Genomic DNA, 19,433 nt, shown 5'->3' with positions numbered 1-19,433 from the left:
TTAATTTTCAACTCTTAAAATTATTAAGATGTAATATTAAGATTAAATATTACTCTTTTCTTGTAAGTAGTTAGAACGTGTCTGAGTTCTGCTACTGCCTTGGACTTCAAGGCTTGATGTGTTTGAGAGGACTTGGAAAGCCTCACACGTTAGTATCGTTTCTTTAGGAGATTTATTTCTCAAGCGGATACAGTTATCCTCTCCTGTGGAGTAGTGAGTTCCCCGACTTAAGTGGAAGAGTTCCCATAGAGCTTTGGCTGTGTGTCAGGACTCTGAGGCTGAGCTTTGTCAGATGGTCTCATTGATTTTCAAAAATTTAGTGTTTATACCACATCTTCATGAACATAGAGGTCTAATATATCTAAATAGCACTGAAAAGAAAATAAAGGGGGGGAAAACTAAGTAAATGCCAAGGAAATAGCAACCATGCTTTGTTTCAAAGGGGAGAGCAGAAGAACATGTTGTATCTTGTTGTTGATAATATGCAAATAATGATACTGTTGAAGACATGAATTATAATAATTGAAGTTAACATTTCTTAGGCACTTCTAAATTCAGAATATAACTAAGAATTCACTTGTTTTCATGCCTTAAAATGTGTTATTTCCTAAATCACAAAAGGCTGTTGATTTTACTGAGTAACTTGGAAGTGCATTACTGACTGTACAAATATTTCTGAAGTTAATGTTACATCTTTTAAGGCATTCTTACTCAAAATGTCAGAGTTGTGTAGTGCTTGTTATGGAGGAAGTCTAAGATGTGCCATCTGTTTATTTTTTGTTTGACTCCTAACAAGCAGTAGATGACCTAATGAATGTTAAAATTCCTTGTTGCATGTAAAAAAATAAATCAAACTCCCTTTTGAAAGTATCTTTACTGAAACTTAGAGCCCATTTAAAAATCTGATATAGAGTTGGTTAAAGGGAAATGACACTATTGACATACACTGTTCTTCCTGTGGAATTCAGATTAAATCTCAGTCTAACTGAGAATGTTTTTCCTTACAGGTAGAGACCTCTCATCTACCATGGCATCAAGACTTGTTCCAAAAGTAAGTTTCTAGTAAAATACCCTTGTCTTTAGGTGTACATTGAAAGTCCAGCATTACAAAAGAGTTCATGTAACATAGATTGTTTTTCCCCAGTGTCCAGCAGTCAGTATTAAGAATCCAGTTGACAAGATTGATGCTGCATTGTAAATCTCTGTAGCTCTGTCATGGTTGGTGACAGGCATCAGTGGACCTTTCCCCGTCACGTATCTATCTGCCACAGAGCATAAACTAACAGGATAATACTACATTTTCAGTTATAAGTTAGCTGTTTGTTGCCATTTCCTAATAAATATTGCATTTATTCAAAACAGGCTTAATTTTGAGGCTTGATGCTTCAGTAAGTGTAGGGCAGTAACTTTATAGTAAAATAAGAAAACAGGGCTGTTTCTCAAGAAATACAGAACAACTTACCTTCCTGAAAGAAAAGTATCAACACATTTTTAGTCAATAACCATATTCTTCAATAATTAAAATGAACTTTGAAGCTACAAATATGTTTTTCTGTGGAATAACTGTTTTTGTAACACTACTAATGCTCCTCTAGGAAAATATTTCTGGTACAATCAAACTTGCCTATCTTAGTATTCCTGCTGGCAAATTCTGTCACTGTTAAAAATGTCCTAATAGTGGCATCTCTTGTGGTTTTAATCTGTTTTACTACTTTTCTAAGGCACATTACATATTTTGACATATTTTGTGTCTTCTACCCCTCTGTAGAAGACTTTCTTTCTCTTTTCCACAGAAGAAAATTGTTTTTGTTTTTTCAAATGGAATGGTTGAAGAAATTCAGGAAAACAAATTCTGGCTTCCCTTTTTTCTATTAAACAATCATCTGTATGCTTATATTTGTGTCTCTCATTTGCAAACATCTTTTAGCAGGTACTTGGAATAATGGCAGAGATATGTGATTATCTTCTGCACAAGCAGGCGTGGTAGGAAGAATCACTAGTTCCTTCCCATTCAGAGCTAGGTGTGATATAGCTGGCAAGTGACATGAAACTAATAATTTATTATCTAACCTTTTCATTTCTCCCACTCTCACTTCTAGTTGAAAGGTGCAGCATGAGCTGTTAGGGGACTCTTCCCCCTTTGCTATGTGGAAAGGCACAGGGTTTAAGGTAAAACACATCAACTCACAGCCCTGTCCGCTGCAGGGAGCGGGGCTCTGCCAGGGGCTGTGCAGCCACAGCCCAGGCTCCTCTGTCTGCTGCTGTTTCCCCTCGTTCTGGCTGCATATTAAATATGTATGTAATGTAGCTCGTGTTTCTTTAGTGAATATTTATAGTGTATGATTAGTTTACAGTGACACAATATATGCCTAGTGTCTGTTTTTTGCAGAAGTTCATTATCACCGATGTAATGTGCTGAACAGTTTTTAAGCAGGTTGCTGAAAAGTGGTTTCTGAAAGTGGCCAGGCGTGGGCATTTTCTGTGATCCTTGTATTTGTCTCCCTGATTCCGCAAGCTGCGTTGCGGTGACCAAAGATGTACGCTGGGTTTGTGTGGAAGAGGCTGAAATGTGGCTGTAGTTATATGCCTGAGCATACATCAGAATGTCACTGTATTGAGGAGGTTTTTGGGTTTGTGGTGTTCTTAGGACGATTTATATTTCATGAGAAATTTAATCCTAAATGTAATTCTGTTCCTCTCTGGATTTCTTATAGTTATTAAATTTAAACTTAGTAAACAGGTTCTTGTACTAACTGTGATGCTTTGCTCTCTGTTAATATAGCAAAATGCTTGTACGTGCTGTCCTGAATCAGAGATTGATAACAATGGGAAAATTCAGATGTGTATGTCAAGACTATAATCTTACATTTTTGTATGATTCTTTTTGATACTTGTCTTTTGTGTGTGTTTTCCTTTGTATTTTTAGTGAATTCTTAATACACAGTTTGTTGCTTCATTTGTTTAAAGCTGGTTCTACTCACTTTAAAAAAAAGTCAATGAAATTCTTTCCTGGAATGCAATTCAGATTCCTGACTCACCTTCAGCTTAAAAAGGAGCACTATTAATGGTTTTGTTCATATTGCTTAGATTTATTTTGTTGTTATTCTGTAGCCCCTTGCTCTTCAGGTATAGCTATTTTGGTATTATAAAGAATGATGGATTATATAGGAAAGTTTCTTTTGAAGCACTCCTGATATTGTGCAATGCACTTGGGGGTCAGCTACACTTGACTGATGCATGATTTATCCAATGTCCCTGCCACTTTCTGAGATAAAGCTGCTATTTTATCAAAAATGCCAGCAAGTGTGATTTAGAATTTATACACCTCCTTTTTCAAATAATTGTTCTGATTACTTTCTGGCATGGCAATAAAATGATAAAGGTGATTGCACACAAATGTGAGATAGCACCAAAATACAATAAAATTAACCTGAATTAGCTTGACTTGTCGATGAGAAGTATTTATGAAATGTATTTTTGCAATAAGGGAGACTGATATTATAGCTGGAAGGTGAGTTATTGCCTTAATGTAATACTGTTTGAAATTTAAAAAAGAGACTGTTACAGTTGAAGGTGATTGTGCCTTTGAAATTAAGTTGAAGTGATTCTTATAATTGGCAGCAATAATGCATTGTGAAGGTAATATCTTTTATTGTGTTATGCCTAGTTGCATTATCTTTTATTTAGCTGGTCCTGACTTAAGCTCTGCAGAGAACACAAGAAGGAGCAGATCAAGAATTTTGTGAATTTAGGTGATAAAAATTTGAAATGTTACCTAATATTAAAGTCATTCTTCTGCTAGATTTTTTCATTTTTAGCCCATCTTCACTTCCGCTGAACCTGATAGGAGTTTCATTTGATTAAACTTTTCTCTTTTCCTTGTATGAGAGTAGCTGCTGTGTATTTACATATGCAGCTGAACCCTGTACCAGTAGTGCACTTCAGTCTTGCTATGTGTATGTATGCATATACATCAGGTGGTAATCTTGGTGGTGAAATTTTGTATTTCTTCAGTGCCTCAAAGTATAATCTCTTATTAAAAAGTATGTACACAGTTTTACAGCACACACTTCAATGGTAATTAAGGACTAGACCTTAAAATGTTGACTAATATCATGAGTTTTTTATTTTTTGAAGTGATGAATGCTTCTGGAAAATCCAGACAGCTGTGATGACTTTTTTCCTGTGTGAGAGTTGTTAAAACTCAAACAAGTAACAACTAGCTACTAATTTGGGGGAACCCTCTAATTCTTAGAGACTGCATTCTTCATCTTTGATTCTTTAGCATGGTATTTGTTTCTTTAATTGTTTGGTGACAAATTTGATAATTGTGAGTTAGTGTTTTATTATGCGTGAACTGAACAGTGTGACATAGCTTTGTAGTGCATTGCACAGTGCTTCTAACTGAATCTTCTGGTGTATGATTTCCAGTCTAAAAATAAGGGGGAGCTTAATCCATTTGTGGGTCATCACTGAGGTAAGAATGACAATATGCTTCCACATCCCATGGTAGATACACCAAGAAATGTGCCTTCCAGGATGAGCGCTGGGGGATTTACGGGTACCTCCTAACAGCAAGGAATGTGCACAATTGAGTTCTGTCTCTGGTGGTGGTGTAATTTGATTATTACAGAAATATCTGGCCTTGTCCTGTCTGCTTTTCCCGTGTTCTTGGCACTCAATTTCTTGACCAATTCTGCTCCAATTCATTATCTCTAGGCAGCCCACCGTTTCAAACAAGATATCCTGAAGTGGGTGTCTCTCAACTTGTCAGGCTTTCACTTTTTTCCTGGGCACTGAGATGCATCCGAGGGGTGGCATGACCCCATGTTGCAAGCTTGATGCCAACCCACCACAATCTTTGATTTGTCTAGCTTATTAACACTTGCTTTCTAATGGCGTTTTGCTTGTATGCTGCATGTAAAAATTTGACTTGTTTCAAAATGTTCATCTTGGCTTCATGCTAACAATACCAAATGATAACCTAAATATTCTGCAATATATATGGTTTAAGCTGCTGCGTGGCCACCGCAGTGGCTGCTGCACTTGCACGGCATTTAAGTTTCCTGTAAGAGTGAGAGCTAGGGGAAGATGCAAAATGTGTTTGTTTACTTTGGTTTAGAGATGTATCGGAGGCAAAAGTATATCTGAATTCCTGTTAGTCCACTGAGGTCTTGTGTTTAAGTATCTGCTGATATTAATGTCTCAAGTCAAAGCTTGACATGTGGGCAATAGAAGAAGTTGGAAAATGCACTTTGAATGCGGTCTGGAATGCAATAGTAATAACCTACCTGCCTCTTCTAAAGAAGGAAACTTTGTTTTATTACAACTAAAGTATCATCCTTTAAGTAAAATAACGAGGTCTGAGGTAGCCCTGGTAATTACACTGGGAATTTGCCATTCGACAGCCCAGGATTACTCCTGTCTGCCAAAGCAACCGACTGAAGACTTAGCCAAAGAGCCAGAGGCTACCACTGCTTGGAAATACACTTTCATAGCGTGGCATTTCGGGGTCTTTTGATTGCCATCCAAAGAGGATTAGTAGTATAATACGATGGGACAACAGAAACTTGCTTTTGTTGTCTTTGATTGTTTAATAAAGAATTATGTGTTTGCTCTTGTCGAATACTTTTAAAATGCCGTAGAAAGCAAATGTTGCTCTCTGTACGTGAACATGTATCCCTCTGGTTTGTCAGGGGCTTCTGGGGAAGTGGACCTTTTGCTAAGTGAGGATGGGCACTGATTTTTAGTGGCTGCTGTGCCAGTGTATATTTGTATATGTTCAAAATATCCAATTTAATTCTGTACCTTCACATTTTTATGGGATTAGTCCTTTGGAAGGTAAAGAAATTGTATCGCCCCAAACTAACCCTGGATTTGCTTACAGTCTGTCTGACATTTCCTTTCCAAACCTTCCCTAGCCAGGAAATGAGTAGGTCTTGTTTTCACACCCTCTGAAGTTACAGGTTGGACTTAACCAGGGTTAGATTTACTTAGAGAAGCCTTGGAGATATTAGTAGAGTACTGGAGAAGATCCAGGCTGCTATATTTCATAACGAGAACTGAGTGTTTTTAATTCTCTTTTAAAATAAGAAATGGCATGCTAATGACATAAATATGTGCCAGCCAGAGGTTGGCCATGTGGTGATTGTGCCCAGGAGTTCAGTCATGGCTGAGGAGCAGCGTGGTGGGGTTCCTGGGAAGGCTGCTGCCAGTCCTCCCATGCTGCGGTATTGCTGCAGGTAGGAGAGCTTAGAAATGCCGCTCTCCCCAAGCCGTGGGGACACGGCTCTGGTAAGGCCGCTATGGGAAGGCATTGGTAGGGGTGAGGTTGGCAAATTGTTTTCTGGGGAGTCACTGGTATTTTTGAGCGGTGTGGATGGCAGAAGGAAGGCTGTTACTGCTGTAGCTCTGCAAGCCAAGGCAATGCTTGTTCAGAAGTGCAGAACAGGCTTCCACCAAAGGCTGCTGGAAGGTTGGGATCATCTTTACCCCGGGAACTGGCCAATTTGGCAGCACTTTGTGTGGCACAAGAGAAAATGTGCACATTTAATGCAATGTATTTCAGTGCAGCTTGTGTTTAAAAGTCTTATCTGGATTACAGTCCTGCTCTTCAGCTGAGTGTTTATTGCTGCTGCAGCAAGGACAAAAATATATGGACCTGATATGGGGCTTTATTCTGGCAAGCTGGATGCTTTGGATGCTATAGGAAGAAATACATGCATTTAGACAGTTCTTGTGGGATGTGTAGGGGGAAGAAGTGGCTTATGTCCAGATGTGTGGTCATCTAGTTCACAAGAACCTGATGCAGTATATAAAGGATTTGTATTTTATAGCATCGAAGGTAATTTTAAATGTTATTTTACTTGTTAGCAGATTCTATTGACAGAATTAAATCTGGTTAGTTACCATGATGGTGATTTTTTTCAAGACTGCTTGAATTTAAGCAACAAATGCAACACCTTTTTTTTCTTCCTCAAAATTTAACTTTTGCCTTAATTTAAAAACCAGAGGGCACTCAGCTTTCCTTGGACTAACAGGTTTCCATGTGTTTGAAGGATGCTCTGTGTGATGTTTAAGTGTAATGACACAGGAAATGTGTGTTACCTTGTCAGAAACTTTTTCAGTAAGTAATGAGGGGTGTTGGTAGGACTACCCTGTGAGTGCCTGGGTTAGAGGGCAGCAGCAACCTTCTCTGGTTTTACCTCAGGCAAGGAAAAGTCCTGCCCTGGGTTCCAGGACACCTTTCTCAGCTTCAGCAGTCCAGATGAAGATGTCGGACCTCTTGGGACCTGTTTGGATCAGAGCATCTTTACAGCTTTAGAGTTCACTATGTTATGGTTAGCTGGAAATCTTTAGACTCTTTTTCAGGAGTAGGAAACAGCTTTTCTGAAAGTTTGTATTTTATCTTTGAAAGAATTTCTTCTTTTTCTTGCAACAGTAGCAGCCACAGTTCATGTGGAAGGTGAAAATATAAATGATTACTCGCGATATTAACCAGAGTATGCTTTTAGACTTGTGTTCTGATTGCATGCATCCTGTGGTTTTTTTTTCTAGTCCTTATACTTTTCTCTGCTTTAAAACATGGAATGTAACAAATGGTTTTCTCACCTAGGACTAGTTGCAGAAGGCTGGAAAATTACCCTCCACGCTGAAGTACATGTGCACAAATGCATTACCTTTACTATTAATATCTTTTCCTATATTTTTCATGTACAATGGATTGTTTCCTTTTAAACAAATATGTAGAAACCAGTAAAACAAGTACAGGAAGTTTTAAACTATTAAGGAGACGTTGAGAGAACTATAACTCAATGGAAACCTTGGATGAGCGGAGCACTGGCGTGCGCCAGCTCACCAGCAGCCGTGCCAAACGGGGGCAGGAGACTCGTTAGTCATCGCTGCAGCCCCAGGCGGGGTGGCAGAAGCTTTCTGCAATTAAAACATTTTTGCAAACAATGTTAGGGATTGTGTTTCTAAATTATAATTTCACGCGCTTGTCTTTACAATGGTAACAGGAGATGTTAATGACTGGATTTTCTTTTCTTCAGCTGTCGCAGCGTGGAACAGCCATAGTGCTGTTTCCAAAACCCCAGTGAAGGGTGTGACTGCAGTGGCAACCATTAGTTGCCCTAATTGCAGTGCTCGCTGCTGCTGTCTGTATTACATGAGTGATACGCTGACCTTTACACTTCAGAGTAGACGTGTTCGTAAACAGTCAACTCATCTATTCTGCTGACCTTGCTGCGGTGGAGTTGAGAGACGGACACATCTAGCTTCTTATTTCTTATGATGGTCCCTGATTGTTTTTGCCTTGACGAATACCACTGATGTGATTTGATAAGGATTTTGTTATGAGAAGGATGTAAACTTACTGGATCAGGAAGAATGACTGTAGCAAGATGACTGAAATGAAGTAGCAAATTGCCAAACCAGTCCAGGTACCTGTGAAGTACTCTCCTTAAATTTAAATTCAATATTTCGAGCTTTCATTGAATTTTAATTCAAAACTTGAGTCAATAACAAGCAGGTTTGAGAACACTGTGGTACTCAAAAGAAGGATACTTAAGAGTTCAGGATGGGTATTTCTTTCCTGTAATTAGGATGAAAAAGCAACTTCCCTGGTACTTACTGTCCTCTCAAACTCAAAATTCCTGGTATTGCTTTTTGGCGGGTCACTGATACTGATATTATTGGTATCACAGAAACAGGGCAGGTACTTGAGGCTTGTACGCTAGCTTCCTAATGCAAATATGTCAGAACGTTGAAGTAATGAGTCTTTAGAATGTAATTGTGGAAAATAGGAAGTAAATAAGTTGGTACTTGTTGCACCTTGAGTGGGGTGGGCTAGTATCAGTGCTGTCCAAGAGAAACTACCCTCAAACTGTGATCTTGAATAAAGCATCCAGAAATTCAGCTTTTACAGTTAAGAATCCCTCTCATTTGTGCTGCTAACAGGTATAGTGCTGTTTGGGATCCTTTCAGGCAATAGGTGCTGACAATTATTTTTAGTTTTTAAGCCAGTATGTAGTGATATCCTAGCCTAACATTGGAGGAAGATTGCATGAGAAACCTGATATGGCTTCTGGGTGGATAAATAACAGTAACTTTCACGGTATGGAAGAATTAAGTAGGGAATTTTCAAACGTGCAGTGGTGGCTAGTCTAGAAATTATAGAAATTACAACCATTTCTGGGTTTGAGAAGTGGCAAGTGAAATGGGGAAAGAATTGTAATGCAGTTTCTTCCTGTTGGTTGTATGTAGCTTATCAGGTAGCTCAGCAACTAATACTTTCTGTTAATCCGAAAAGATCGAGACCCATTTCTTGGAGGCAACTGTAACATCTTACTGATTAATGCACTTGGATTCTCTTGATTAAAAAAAAAAAAAAAAAAATTGCAGTATGTGTGAGGATACATTGATTTAGGTTTAACAGTTGAATGTTATTTTTGCCTTGATTCTCAAATATTCAAGAAAATCATTGCTACTACCATTTAAGTTCAGTCACGTGCTACAATCTAATGGAAATACTGTTAAATCAGGTGCAGATGGTGGCGGATGGGATTATCATTCATATTTTGATATGGCATGGTAGGTTTATATTGTTGCTGAAGCAGAGTGAAGGAAATGGCAAAGCCTGTAGAGGCAGATCCATCAGAGGGCTCCGGCTCCTTCCTGATGGCAAGGATTCTTGTGCTCTATAGTACTGAAGGGAAAACATGTGGAAAAGTGACATCTTCGGTCTCTTTGACCTCAGCCTTCAGACAGAACTTGTGTTAAGACAATTTCTGATATCCGGAGGGCTGAACACTTGTGGTGGGTGCAAACACATCCACGGGCAGTACTGCTGGATTTTTCCAGTGGCAATCTGGTCTCTGGGGTTTTAACACTGTGCGCACACACTGAGAGCTTTGAGGCAAACACAGGAAAAGTTGGAAAGCGATGTTCATGAAGATATTTTGCAATCTTTCTCACCTTCAATTCAGTAACAGATTTGGGGCATGGTGCTGAGGCGTAGGAGCTGCTGTGAGGTTTATTCTCTTGACTTGTCTTCTGGAAAAAACCTCTTGGGAGAACACGAAGCATGGAAACACTTTGCTATGGATTTCTTGAACCTTGTTGATCCTCAAGACTTTTCTGCATTTTTCTACTTTTCCATTTTCCCATTATGGATATGGTTTGGATTCTAGGATCTCAGACCGAACTACATGGAATTTTTTCGGGTAGGTAGGTACAGTAGAACATAAAATTTTGAATTATTTAATGTGAAAGACTATCAATAGAAATTTAAATAAAATCTCTATTTAATCAAATGGGAAGTATATTTTAGTACTGAAAATCTTGGCTGCAGCAAGGTTTTTAAACTGAATTACAGTGGAAAGCATAAGAGGTTAAGATCCTTATATGCAAGTCATCAAGCTAATGCTGGCGTTTGGGTTCACGGCACCTCATTTAGGAGATAAAACTCGCTGCTGTTTTGCATCCTTAGCATCTGAACCCTAGAAAAGCAATTTGAGTTGCACATCTTTCTTCGGTGGTGTTCGGTGGAGTTGATGTGTAATTTAGAGGACCTTCGCCCTTCGGAGGAGCGTGGTGCCACTGAGGCACGTGCTGTTGCAAAATCATGGGAGCATGCCTGGAAAATGAGGCTCCTCTGTACAGGACATTAACTCATAAATCATGCTAATATTCTTACTGATAAATCTTCCACTGAAAACCTTTTGATACTCTTCTGTTATTAATGACAAAAAGGACTTAATTCTATTGGCTGACAACAGTCTTCTAATTTTCTGTAGAGCCTTTAGCAGTCTAGTGAGATAGACTTACGTATGCTCCACCTAAGTGTTTATTTCGGTAGCGAGACTCCAGAGGATGGCAGAAGTTTCCTCTCTAAAAGTCCTATTTTTTCTAATTTTGAAACTTTGAGGTATTTTGACACAGATTTGTAGATATTACAGTAGAAAGGGAGAGGGAAGGCAGAGTTCATGCAGTACCTGATGAAAATTCCTCAAACAACTCATTTACATAAGCTGGAGAAAAAAGGCAGAAGGCAGTTTAGTTGGGTTTATTAGATTTTTGCTTTAAGCTGCCATTCATTTTTAGCTCTCACAGCATCAACAAGGGTGCTATAGGGGAAGATGTTGAGCAAACTGTGCCTGTATTGAAGGGTGCGGGCAGGAGTAGGTTCTCAGTGTCCACCAGTCTGCAGTAAATGATGTCCAAACATTTGGTAGCTTCAGCTGGCCAAGTTTAAAGGCTGTTTATTTGCATCTGAAAACTGATGCAATTTAAATCTTGGATAAAATTTCACTTTATTTTAAAATAAAATGTTCCTGCTGGTAGTGCTACCTCAATCTTCTCTGGTTCATCTGAGTAGCTGTAGGTAAACAGCGAGAAACCCATGAGTATCTGGACAGAGGAGAGCATGCACTGTACATCTGCATGGTGCCCTTCATCTTTGAGGCTCCCAACCCAATCAATATGTATGAGGATATGTGTCATGTAGGTTCATTCTTTTTATAAAAATAAACCTTCTAAATATTGCTGCCCAATGCATATGATAAACAAGACTGAAAATACTAGTTGTACTCACTCAAGGTTTTCATCTATAAAGCTTAGTTCAACTTGGTGTGAACTCATAGGGTTATTTATAGTTTTCTGTTTCTCACTGCATCCTGTGTTTTGTTACAATGAAAAAGCTGTCCTCTTACGCTAAGTTGTTATCTTTACGGAGTACATGGTATGAGGTTCAGTGCATCTTGTTTAGGACTGTCACACAAATAAAAATGAAGAATGTATACTGGTTTTCCACATACGTACACTTTTATGTTGCTTTTACTAAGACTTCTGTGGTGAGGTACTGCTCTAAAGAAGTTCACCCATGTCCTCTCCTTGAGGAGGGAAAAGGAATGATGAAAAAGTGGTTGAAAGGAGAGTTTCTTTGTAACACCAGCAAATGTTTGGTTATTTAGCAAAAAGCTGATTTGGATTACAGTCAAACTAAACAAACCACCAGGAACCTGCAGTTCCTCCAGCCTGGCACACTGCACAGAACTTCTCGAAGCTGAGTAACTTTGTGCTGGTTGCTGCGTGTCTGTAACTGAGGAATTGTGCAAGTTTTTCCCAAAATCCAGAGGTTGAAGTTTACTTTTGCCCTGATGGGCGAAACTGTTTTTTCCAATTCTCTATTCACACTGATTGTATTTGCAGATGTGACATCATTACACAGCACTTAATAATGGGATTTAAAATGAAAGTCTTTTATTTTGGAAAAAATAATCATTGTGCAGCTGCAGGCGATGGCCTGCTGTAGGTCATGCATAGATTGTCCTGTCTCCTGATGCACTCCTAGTCTGTCACTGTGTGCTTCAGTTGGTTTCCCAACTTCTTAATCCCTTCTGCATTTCACCCAATACTTCATTGGGCTTTCAGCATTGTCCCCCCTTGCTGTAGGGGGACAGAGGTGTGGTGGGCTTCAGCGTAGACTAGAAACTTGGGTAAATATTGGTGAAAATAACTTTAGACGGTTGTCTGTGGGGACTGTTGGTTCTGAATAGTGCAATACCAAGTGAATCTTTCAGATACAAGGCAGATGGTTAGCTGTATGGTCTGAGTGACTCCAGAAACCAAGAAACCTTGTTGAGCTCTCAATGTAACTGGGATGTTTGATGATTGAGTTAGCTGGTGCTGCCTTACAGTTTCTTGGGTTTCTTTGTTCCATTCACTTTTTTGTCCAGTTTTATTTGAATTTAGGTCTTCAGAGCAAAGGCTTTTTTGTGCTGGTTGTACAGCACCGATGATGTGGTCTGAACCTACAGTTTGGTGTCTGGGTGACTGTGGCAGATGTACTTGTGGTGTTCTGTCCTGGTTCTCTCCTAATGGTTGTACAAACTAAACTGTAAATACAACTCAAAACATCTACTGAGTCAGACTGGGTTTTTTAGCCAAGATGAATTTGACAAGTATGTTATTGTTGGTCTTGTACAATATTGAGAAATGCTTGGCATCTGTTTCCGACTACATCCTATCGGTAATCGTAAAACCAGACTAGCAACAATGGGAATAAAAAAATGTTTCTTTTACCAAGGAATGATTGATTTTTTTCATATATTTTTCCAGCAGACACATTCTATTTGTGTTCCAGCAGTTATTTGCATAACACTGCTGCTCTAAACCAGTGAATGTACTTTGTTGTCACAATAATCTTTTTGAAATCAGTGTCAAAACACATTGAATGTTACCTGGTAAACCAGCCATGACACTGCTGCTATTTGAGATTTTTACGAAGGCAGCTGTTCTGCCAGCTAACATGTTTCTGGAGACCTTGATTTAGATGCTGACTTCTTAGGATAGATCATTCTAAGTTGGAGTTGTGGAAGTAAAAGCCATAGTTGAGGAAACTTGAAATGTGCTGTTGTCTTGCTTTTTTAAATTACTTCTGAAAGCTGCTCAAAATATTTTGAGATGAATGTTTCTTGGTGAAAACACATGCAATTAAAGAAGAGTTTGTTTTTATGAACAGGTGAATTCCAAACAGAGAGAACCTCCGTGCAAGGAGAAACACGCGGTTCTGCTTAGCCCTGTGGGAAAGCTCGAGATATCTGGGTGTGAAGCAGGCTTACATGAAATAAAACTTCCAAAAATGATCGTGCTGCCAAGTGGGTAAGTTCGTGTCCTATTGATCCTATATTTATGTATGTGGTAGAGAAAGGAGATTGCCCAGAGGATCCAAGACGTGACTATGTGTACTTGTTTTTACTAGCCATACCAAGAACGCAGTGCTTGCTCCTGTGAGGCTGAAGCAGCCTCCAGTGCCTTAAAGGACCTGGCAACTCCAAAAGGCATTTCTTTTGCTGCTGTGTCAATAATATTAGCAATGAAGTGTTCTAAAACAAAAGTATTTTTAATGCAGGTTTTGAAAGTACTTCCTGCCCCCTAATTTTGGACACACATGTAAATCTGTCACTGCGGATTAAGACGACCTTGCATCCTTTGCAAATTTAGCAGGGCTGTATCTAGATATATAGATTCCAACAGGCAGAACCAGAACTGAATAATTGCTTTAACTGCATATTACTTGTGAGTGCTCTGGTTGATTTTCCATAGTTGTAATGTTGTCTGGAGTTCAGAACAGCCGATGTGCAGGTGATGTCTCGAATATGGGACTGATTGAGGGGGTATTGGTATGTTTTTACTGTTGAATATAGGTGCTGTTCAGTCTGCTAAAGTACATCTGTCCTGGTCAGATCTTTGGTCTGTTTTTTCCTTATTTGTGAGAAAATGCTCAGGGACATTTTTTAAAAAGAAAGCTGAATTTTTTCAAAATTATAATACCAAATTTCTTTACCCAATTCCTCTGTCAAAATCAAAGTTACTAATACTACTTATTTAAGGCTGGTCTCTTCAACTGGTTGTGATAATAAAATTGCAGCCTTTGCCACAGTGTTAGAGCAGAGCTTTCTTCTGTCAAGACTCAGACTTGGCTTCCTTCTCTACCCTTTGTCCTCTTCTCACCTGCTTTTTTGCTTCTAAAATTCCCCATTGATTCATGGGGTTTCCCCTTTTCTGTTTTCCTATTTTATTATCCTTGTAATTTAAGTGTGTGTAAAATCAATCAGGAATATGAAGCATAATGTGTATTCTGGTTGAAGTATGGTTTTGCCTGTAATACAAAAACCCTCAAGCCTCTGGATTTGACATTTTTGCCAAATCCAGTGATAGAGAAATAAGTACTTCAGTTTCTTCATATGCTGATTTCAGTGTTGGATTTCTGCTGATGAGGGACAGAAATAAAGCAGTATTTAGGATAAGGCCGAAGTTTGCCTTTGCTGCAGAGCAGTGCCTGCTTGAAGAACAAATAAGCAGATGAGGACTCTTCACCCTTGAGAAGAGGAAACGTCAATGAGTGGGTGGAAGAATAGTAGGAGAAAAGTCTGTGCGTTCTCAAAGGTGATGAATATGAGAAATTGTGCGGTGTTATTTGTAATGCTAGATGTGAAGGGAATTGCATTAAAATAAAAGCTGAAGACAAACCAATTGTGAAATTGTGGGTACTAAAAAATACAGGCTCAAAGTGAAGTGGCAGATTATTGTAAGAAAATAATTAGTTTTAATTAATAGGGGCCGAAAAGGTTGATGGGGAGGTATTGTTACACTGGATGTGTTGATGTAGTTCTCCTGGAGAGGGAAGAAGAAAGGTCTGTGTGTGACTTCCTGATTTCATGTTGAGGTTTTGAATATTTCACTTGATGAGTTGCGTTCTCTTTTTGAACAAAGTTTCTAGGGACAGAAGTTGATCTTTCAGGCGCACAGACCTCTTTCCAGGAAATTACACACGTAGATGAAGGATGCTGTTACAAACAGTGGGTCCTTCCCATCCGTGAGGGTTCCTTGCTGCAAGGCATGGTCCATCCCATTTGTACGGACAGCTGCTGCTCTCTTCCTTTACCGGAACATCTGCCACTTGCGCACCTGTAATGTGGCTGTGTTGGCTGGTTGAAGAAGGGTCCTGGGAGCTTGTTCTCCGGGCAGTCTAAATTCTTTTCCTAATTCTTTAATTTTTATCTGATCTTGATCTTTCAATTTTCTTGGTGGTGAGCTGACTTTACATCTGGGAAGCTGGAAGATTTTGAGGCTTTAGTGGCATCCTGATAACACTTAAATTAGCAGATTACATCATTTATATGCAAAAATTGTTATATTAGAGGGACTATTACTCGAGTGGCTCAGATGTTAACAGTAAGCAGAATATTCTTATGATTACTTAAGAATTTAAATCTGATAGAGTTGGAAGGTGGGACTTCCTTTTGTCCTTACTGATGATAAAGTTCTAAAAATTTTAAAGCCATCTGTAAATGTTTGTGCTGAAGTATAACATTTAATCTCTTCTACTCATTGCTAGTGAATAGTTGTTAAATCTAGCCTCGTTATTTTCGACAGAATAAAATAAAAACAAAACAGTGCCCAGTGTTCCTCCTAACTGGCTAATAAACACTATAAGAACATTGGGTAGGAAAAAAAGCATAAGAAACATAAAAATTGATTTTAATGGACCCCTGTCAGAGGACCATAATGAGTGCAAGTCTAGTAATAAATATTGGTATTCTGCTCCACGGTGCTTGGGACTTTTCATGTAGAATTGCATGTAACAATCAATATAGATTTTAGGGTTTTTAACAACAAAAATAAGTAAACCTTTGAAATATATAAATACTTAAGACTTGCAATCTGTCAGACAAACCTGCTAGTTGTAGAAAAATCTGATAAGAGTGCCTGGTTAATGGCATAATCGGTTTGTGGAGATCTTGCTCTATTTTACAGCTTGTAAAATGCTGTGCAATTAATCACCTGAGATTACAACCTATTCTGTGATGGCTCTCCTTAAAACTTAAGAACACAGACTATAATGTAGACTAAAAGGAGAAGCAACAAAGTAAAATTCAGTTTCACTGTGCCTGAAAGAAATTGATCTATTAATGAGATGAAACTAATTGTAATAACCTAAGGTTATTCAGCTCCTTGTGAAGCTGGCAGAGTTTAAAAGTCAAGACACATCACAGTGGAATGGCTTCTGTTTGGAGAGGAGGAATTTTTAGTCAGGCTTTTTAAATGTATGGGTATATACACATAAAATTTCATATATAGAAATGAGCAAATTCAGCTAAATGATTGAGTTTTAATTTATTGACTGCTAACTAAAATTGTTTGTAACCATTTTTCAATCAAAGTGCAGTGCTGCCAATTGGCGAACTTAAAACAGCAACTTGAAATCACCTGTTTTCTGGTTCAGTATTTCAATTGTGGATTGACTTGTTGGTTTATCATTCAGGTTGGCATTGTCAATTAATAAAGTGTTGAAGACAGAGCCAGAATAGATGATCTCCGTATCAGAATAGCTCTGGACTAGTCAAGCACTTTGAGTTTGCCTGTGTGCTGTGCAATGGTGGTCGTGGTAGTTGTAACCTCCATAGAGCACCGCAAGGAGGTGCCTGCCCTGGACCCAGGGGGGGTCCAGAGATCTGCGCGGTCCTTATCGGGCTGTTTCTGAAACACATTGGAGTGTATTGCTTCATGGCTATAAAATAGGGCAAAAAGTACACTGAAGGTAAAGCTTGAATCCATAAATTTGATTCTAAGAATTTCAGACTCATAGTTTACACCTTCAAAAATAAAGAACAAAGTGTATATATCCTATATATATTAGTACTGTTTCAGCTATTGTAGTTTTTCTTTTGGTGTATACAAATATAACTGTCTTGATCAAAACTAATACTTCTTTCCTCCAATATGCGTACCTGAAACATTGTATGTTTTTAACTCTATTTGTTCATGTCTAAAAAACTCACATTTTTATGGCTGTTGTACTTTTAACTGTCTCTAACAGCTTTGAAGTTTCAGAATTAGTTTTGTTCATTATTCCAGTTGGCTGTAGTGTTCCCACCCTGTGGCAACTTTGTTTTGAGAATCCTCATCTTATTCCTGAGCTGGAGGGGTAAATTTATCCACTTGGCAAGCGGGGAGTTGCACTGGTGACTTCTGTTAACAGTAACAGAAACCATGCTTGTATTTTCTTGTGCTAAATATTTACAGCAGAAGATACTTTGGAAACATGAGATGTTGACTTGGTGGTTGGGATGGCAGCAGGGTATGTTTTTTCCCTGTGTTTCAAAAAATCTAAATTCTTTCAGGAATTTCCATGTTCCCTCAGGAGAATTGTCCCAGGGTTCCCAGCTGCCTGTGCAGTCAGCACGTGGCAAGGGTTATCTAGCTTCCACGTGCTGATGTGGGCAAATACAGTGCCAGCTGGAGGATTTTAGTAAAAGAAAGGGCAGTAGTACAACATGCCTTGAGGTAAGCTGAAACAGCTTCTAGTGTGTGGTTGGAAAATCTTGTCCTGAGCATGGGGTCATGAATGGTGTGAGATACTGCTACGTAGCCATGAGTGTGCATGTGAAATGAAAGTTAAATTTGCCATCTGATCAGTGAACACAGATCCCAGGTTATGCTAATATTGACATCCACCATGGGTCTTAAGGATGCCACCATGAGAAGCTGTAGAGTTTTCCCACGTAAAAGCTTAGCTGAGCTGGCTGTGATCTGTCACTGCCGTCCTTGGACAGGCCCAGCGCTGGGACAAGACGTGGATGATTTGGGGACAGCCACCCCCTTGCTGCTGGGCTTCTGCTCCTCCAGCCTGGGGGGGCTGCCGGGGCACACGGCTGGCTCAAGCTTGACAGAGGACCCTGAGCTCCCATCTCCTGTGGAGACAATGTGTGCAGGAGCTCTGCTGCTTCTCCCTAGACTCAGGGAGCTGTCAGTTTGTCCGTATGGATGAGAACTTGAATTTGAGAGACTGCAGAGAAGTTGGTGTTCCATGCATGTTTCAGAAGTGAGGTTGGGCAGGTTGACTTGCTTCACCACTACTTGAATGGTCAAAATGTGCATTTTCCTGGTGTTGTAGGAATACCCCAGACTTCCCTTTATACTGTTTTCAGAACAGATTCTTTTGGAAGCAGTGTGATCCCATCTGCCCTCTGTATTTCTTGCAAGTTATTTGAAATTTTCTTTAGTGTTTCATTTCCCCACATCTTACTGAGAGAGATCAGAGAAGGAGGAACAAGGAGCCAGTTTGGCTATTCTTGTATTATTAATTTGCCTAAACCTTTTAAGGGTGAATCTGCAGTTCAAGAAGTTCACCAGGGTTTCAGTCAATCTCTCTCTGCCAGTTTAACATTATCAGAAACTCTCCAGAATCTCAGTTTAAACAGGTTTGCAGTTATTACAAATTCAAAGAATCTCAAGTGTGTGAAACGCAGCGGATGCAGCGGTGTACAGGAGTCTGATAAGAGCCTAGAACAATAACTTGGAGAGGTGTGAACCACTCTGTTCATCTCTGAGGTATTTAATCATAGCCAGTGATGATGGTTTAAATGTCAACTTTGCTAACTGTTTCATTCCTCATACTGTAAAATTTACTGTGAGTGATATCTCACTTTGATGCCACAAGTGGGAGGCATTTGGGAGAGTGCCACTCCTCCTATTTTTCCAATAAGCATCAGCCAAGGCTAAGAAACTTAGTGGAGCTCAGGGGCGTACTAAAATCCGACTGAAGGAGGGGTAGGTATGTGACTACTCTGCTCAGCTGCTTTGAATAACTTTCTGGTTTACCGTGAACATCTGATATGACTTATGTGCCACACTTCCCCAGTCAGTTCTTCCTTAAAAAGACTGTGTAACAGCAGATTTTCCAATTAAAATGGTACAAGGTAAAACCTCAGTGAGGCAAAGTACACATTTGCAGTGAAGAAGTTAATGATTTTGGGATGATTTCTAAATGTAGAGTGGGAGCAGGGAGGGGAAAGGTGTCCTAGAGACCTGTTTGAAACTTAAGCTACTGGTAGTATGGGCTCTATAGGCTCCAAGTCATTTCTTGA

The 19,433-nt window shown here is 39.2% G+C and overlaps 1 protein-coding gene across 6 annotated transcripts in view; it reads left to right on the top strand.

Moving 5' to 3' along the window:
• Window positions 1–19,433, top strand: part of MGMT (O-6-methylguanine-DNA methyltransferase) — a 205,125-nt gene that overhangs the window by 8,519 nt on the left and 177,173 nt on the right. For all 6 annotated transcript variants that reach the window (XR_012836275.1, XR_012836273.1, XR_012836274.1 and 3 more), the window contains exons 2-3: window positions 1,008–1,051; window positions 13,523–13,662. Coding sequence is in view for 3 of the 6 variants with exons in the window: in XM_075757623.1 (XP_075613738.1) it covers window positions 1,028–1,051; window positions 13,523–13,662 (164 nt within the window). In the remaining 3 variants the exon portion in view is untranslated. The remainder of the gene's footprint in view (window positions 1–1,007; window positions 1,052–13,522; window positions 13,663–19,433) is intronic.

The sequence above is a fragment of the Balearica regulorum genome, chromosome 7 (assembly GCF_011004875.1).
Source record: "Balearica regulorum gibbericeps isolate bBalReg1 chromosome 7, bBalReg1.pri, whole genome shotgun sequence".
NCBI classification, from domain to species: domain Eukaryota; kingdom Metazoa; phylum Chordata; class Aves; order Gruiformes; family Gruidae; genus Balearica; species Balearica regulorum.
This window is presented reverse-complemented; position numbering and strand designations above follow the sequence as displayed.